Below are 5041 nucleotides of genomic sequence, written 5' to 3'. Positions count from 1 at the left end.
CCAGACAGACAGATAGACAGAGCGAGAGAGGGGGGGAAAGAGAGACAGGGGGAGAGAAAGAGACAGACAGATAGACAGACAGAGCGAGAGAGGGGAGAAAAAGAGTGACAGACAGAGAGGGAGAGAGATGACAGAGGGACACTTGAGAACGAGTAGTTTTAGTGAAAATTAAACCAATTATGCTTTTAATGACACGGTGATATATTTTTTAAGATCTATAGTGACGAAGTAGTGTATCTGCGTCTATTTGTTTATTGGAATGTATGTTAACTTAAGCCAAAGTCTTACAGTTTATGGCCTAGGGAGGCAGGGGAGTTGCCTAAAATATGCGATAGAAATCACAGGCTTCCTACTTTGTTAAAGGCCTAGTAGCCCAGTGAACTAACTACAGACGGTACTACATTTTCTCATGATATGACTGCATCCCTGTGCATCGCCGTGGCAGCAACTACCGCGCGTAAGTGTTTTCGCGCCCCGCGTCGGGCGAAACGCGAAACAATCCACTCTTGTTTTGGAGCGCCGCCACGAGTGACATCTCTGTTGCTGTAAACCCTCTTTGGTGCAGCCAAAGGAGCTTGTCGTGTCATCCCAGAGAGGAGGGAGGGGGAGAAGTGGATGCACTTTGGTACATGTACATAATATGTACTAATCCAGATTTTCCAATCAGTGTCTAATAGCCTGACCTCTGTCTGGCAATGCGTCGTCTAATCCTCCCCCCCCCCCTCCAACTTGCATGTTGGCTACTTGTAACAGGAACATGACTGAGCGAAAAGTAGGCTCTCATGAGTGCTTGAGCTAGACGTACTGCAGATCTATGTGTTCCTTTTCGAAAATGTTGTAACTGATTACTAGTAGTGGTTAAGCACACAGAGCCTGCTGTAGACAGTAGAGTATGGTGTGCGCTAGATAAATGCTATTATTATTTTCATTAGGCTACCCGCGGGCTAACCCAGATTTCGGGGGTCACAAATCTTGACCTATATCAAAAGTGGGCATTGTCCTATCTATAGGAGAAGTTTGGTTTCATTTATGTGCATATTTGTTTGGTTTTGTAGGGAAAACCATCCTAGTTTTTTTAAGAGAAACTGAATAAGGGGCAAAAACTTGACCTTCAATTTTCTCAGAACAGCATTTTTCGGGTTGCCCCCTGGTGCTTAAAAAAAGCGACCACGTGTAAGCGAGATCCCCATTTAGAACAGGGTTCAATTACTATAACAGGAACATCACGTCGGTCCTGGTGGTCCTGTTGCAGCCAGGGACCACTCTACAATTCATGTCTTATGATGAGCCTTTTTTAGATTTAACAACAGTCTGCCCGCCGCCCATCAACTTCCAACTAGACATATCAATATATATGTGAAGGAAGATTTAAGAGGGGGGGGGGGGGGGGGGGCTACACCCCCAAAGTCAAAATTATGGAATTTGAGTTGTAGGCATTTTTAGCTTCCTCAGCCTCTCCTACAACTATTTCATCACATAAGAACCCCCAAAATCGTATTTTTTCCCATACCGGGCATGTTTGTCAACGCTATTTCCTCATGAAGTCACTACTTTATTTTTCTTTATCGGACGTTTTCTCAAAATGCGACTTTTCTCTACTTTTTTTAATAACTCCACCATTTTTCATCCAATCCTCATGAAATTTTCACAGAATAAAAATTTGTCTGTTGAATTTTTGATATATGGAATAGATTTTTGTTGGTGTTGTCTGGAGCGTAAATTTTTACGGATTTTTTGAAAACTTGAATGCTACCTCAGGAAAAAATTCATTAAAAATTTTCTAATTCGTTTTGGAAAAAAACAACAGACAAAGTTTTAGATCTAATGTTTGTGAATATGCATTAAAAAATTATCAATTTCCATGAGCGATAAGTGCGGTATTCATTACGTAAGACATGTCAACAAAATCCAATATGGCCGCCGTATCCATGGAAACGAAACTTTTTCTCAAATTTGATTGCGGATATAAAGACTCCTTACTATGCTTGTTATATGTGTGAAATTTGGTAAAATTCGGTCTCGTATAAGCGAGATAGCCTTCAGGTGTGCCCCCCCCCCCCCCTTAAATGAACTTATGAAAAAGAAAAAGTATTTATCCACAATTTATATAAACAATGCAGAGGAAGACATGATGCATGTGTAGACTTTAGAATTTATTAAGTAAATTTATAAAGAAAACAAAAACAAAAGCTGCAATGTAAAAAATACATTATTTATATGGCACATTTAAAATTGAAAGTTTCTGAATGGATGACTCAACACATTAGATAATTACAACTTACAGCTAACACTAACAATTCACTTCATACCATCCTTCACCCTGTAGCTGTAATCACCCCATTTTTCAAATAAGCTGAAATTCTGAGATAACTGAAAATCATGTAATGAGTCAAAGTGTTTTAAAAACACAACTTAGATCTATCTCTTTGTTGTATGAAAATAATCAGCTCCATAAAAGCCAGTCTAGAACACATGTATAAATAATATAGTAAAACTGATGGGACGTGGACATCTTTTCATACAAATGAATATTTAAAAAACAATAAAATCCTTTCCTGAAAATATGGGGGGGGGGGGGGGGGGGGGGGGGAAGAGAGAATATCAGAGGAAGGCAAGGAAGTCAACAGTTTTTTCAACTTTTGTTTACTCTCGAGCCTTTTATTAAAACCAGGTCTGAAAAATTTGTTCGGAAAATGAAGTTCAACAAGATGAAAGTAAAGGTCATTGATAGTCAGTGTATTTATTTGTCCGGCCATATGCCTTGTCTTTGGGATATTTTTTAGCGATGGAAGATATCTTGTCAAGGACTGCTTTAGTCAAATCAATCCGACATCGATGAGAGAGGTCAATCAGGCAGAGAAGTACATCACTCAATTCCTCGCCAACATGTTTTCGCTCTCCCTCAGTCATCTCTGGGGACAGTTTACGAAATAATACATCAGTCAGAAGTGATTTCCAATGTGTTAAGACTAATAGAGATAAAAAACTCAACTTGTTGTATGTGAAAGCTAATACTCATGGAAACATTAACTAAAATCTATCCGAATATCAAAATCCATGCATCAATGATAATGTCAAAATCTGTAAGAAATTGATAAAAGTCTAATACAGTCAAACTTCGTTATGTCACTGACCATGGGATGGGCAAGAAGTTGGGGGTATAACAGGGACTGGGGTGTTGTAATGGGGTTTTAATGTTGTCTTCTGTTGAATAGCACTAACTGCCCAGGGCCAAGGGAATAGATTTTGTTATGTTTGTTTTAGTAGAGGTTTTACGGCGCTCGCAACTGCATAAGGTCATATGAGCACCAGAAGATTAGAGGTGTCACAAGAGAGTAACAAACATAAAAAAAGAAAAAGGGGAGATAAGGACGATAGACGTTTGATAGGAAAGAAGAAGCAAACCACACCAGAGCACCCGCAAACCACTCACAGATTTTGTTATGACTAGATGAAAGACAATATAATAATGTTTAACATGTATTTCCCTTTTTTCAAAACTTCATGAGATCATAGCCGTCAGGCTTCAAGCATGTAATGATTGCAAGCTCACAGAGTCATGTTAGGGTGGAAAGGAGATTATCACTGCAGAGCTGCCAGGAAAGTGCCATGCACTGTATGTGGTGTGTACCTTTGGCAGCCAGTTCGCTTGTGGTGCTGCGGGGCAAACTTATATTACAGTCAAACCTTGTTATACCGACAGTCCCGCCTATCATAAGGTTTTGCCAATGTACAGAAAAAAACGCCAATATTATATATATATATATAGTATTAGCGCCTTCACATTACCACCCGTTAACTCTCTGACGGGGGCTCTTGTGGCATAGAGGTTAAGGTGTTGGCATCTTATTCAAAGGTCCCGGTTTCAAATCCGGGTAGCGACCGAAAAATTTTGTTCTCTATAATTGTCTCCTTTCACCTCTTTTCCTGCTTTCTAGCAATGTTCTGTCGTCTGCTTTCGTCTCCTCTTTCTGTCCCCATCCCCTTTTCTCCTTTACCCCCTCCTCTGGGCTCCTGACTCTTTCTGCAGCCTTTCTACTGCTACTCCTTGGCCCCTATTACTGCTGTCTTTCAGCCACACCCCTGATCTTCTGTTAGGAAAGATCTACACCTAGTCTAGCCTTCTCGGACAAGGGCGAACAATCTCGGAGGGCCCGTGTGCAAGTTGCGTATGTTAAAGATCCCTTGGTGGTCTAAAATCGATAAGAGTAGGCTTCGGCTGCCACCAAGGCAAAATTCAAAATTTCCTACAAACTGAAAAAGTTTAATGTGTCCTGCGCGCTCATATGACCTTATGCAGTTGCACACGCCGTAAAACACTTAGCCCCCCCCCCCCCCCAATAAATAAATAAATAAAATAATAAAAAATAACTCTGACTTGTATGGTACCAATCAAACTAATGTAATTTTGCCCTGCAATACCGCCAACGAACTGGCCACCAGAGGTACATACTACCCACAGAGCACAGCACCCACTTGATGACTGCTTGACAGCTAAATCTCTCTCACGCGCTAGCTTGTCCCCCCAGCAAAATATCTGGCATCGTCAGATATCAGCCTAATGACCCCAAGAATGGAATATAATTTGTGAAGACTCATATTCAAATCTATGTGACAGGTCTGAACCAGCCCAAGGACAGACAGGGATCAGGTAGGCTACCACCAAAAAAAAGTACAACCACAGGGACTTTTCTTGACACATAATAGTCGAACTTTTGATTTGGTACAAATTTGACACACATACACAGAAAGAAAGAAAGGGGGAGAGAGAAAGAGAGAGAGAGAGAGAGAGAGAGAGAGAGAGAGAGAGAGAGAGAGAGAGAGAGAGAGAGAGAGAGAGAGAGAGAGAGAGAGAGACAGACAGACAGACAGAGAGAGAGAGAGAGAGAGAGAGAGAGAGAGAGAGACAGACAGACAGACAGACAGACAGACAGAGACAGACAGAGAGAGAGAGAGAGAGAGAGAGAGAGAGAGACAGGCAGACAGACAGACAGACAGACAGAGACAGACAGAGAGAGAGAGAGAGAGAGAGAGAGAGAGA

The 5041-nt window shown here is 41.2% G+C and overlaps 1 protein-coding gene across 1 annotated transcript in view; it reads right to left on the bottom strand.

The window, feature by feature from the left end:
- Nucleotides 1–5041, bottom strand: part of LOC101863442 — a 23364-nt gene that overhangs the window by 10954 nt on the left and 7369 nt on the right. Inside the window, exon 4 of the mRNA XM_035970283.1 lies at nucleotides 2725–2912. Coding sequence (XP_035826176.1) covers nucleotides 2725–2912 — 188 coding nt within the window. The remainder of the gene's footprint in view (nucleotides 1–2724; nucleotides 2913–5041) is intronic.

The sequence above is a fragment of the Aplysia californica genome, unplaced genomic scaffold (assembly GCF_000002075.1).
Source record: "Aplysia californica isolate F4 #8 unplaced genomic scaffold, AplCal3.0 scaffold00246, whole genome shotgun sequence".
Lineage (NCBI taxonomy): Eukaryota > Metazoa > Mollusca > Gastropoda > Aplysiida > Aplysiidae > Aplysia > Aplysia californica.
The sequence above is the reverse complement of the archived record's forward strand: the minus strand, read 5'-3'. Positions and strand labels throughout refer to the sequence as shown.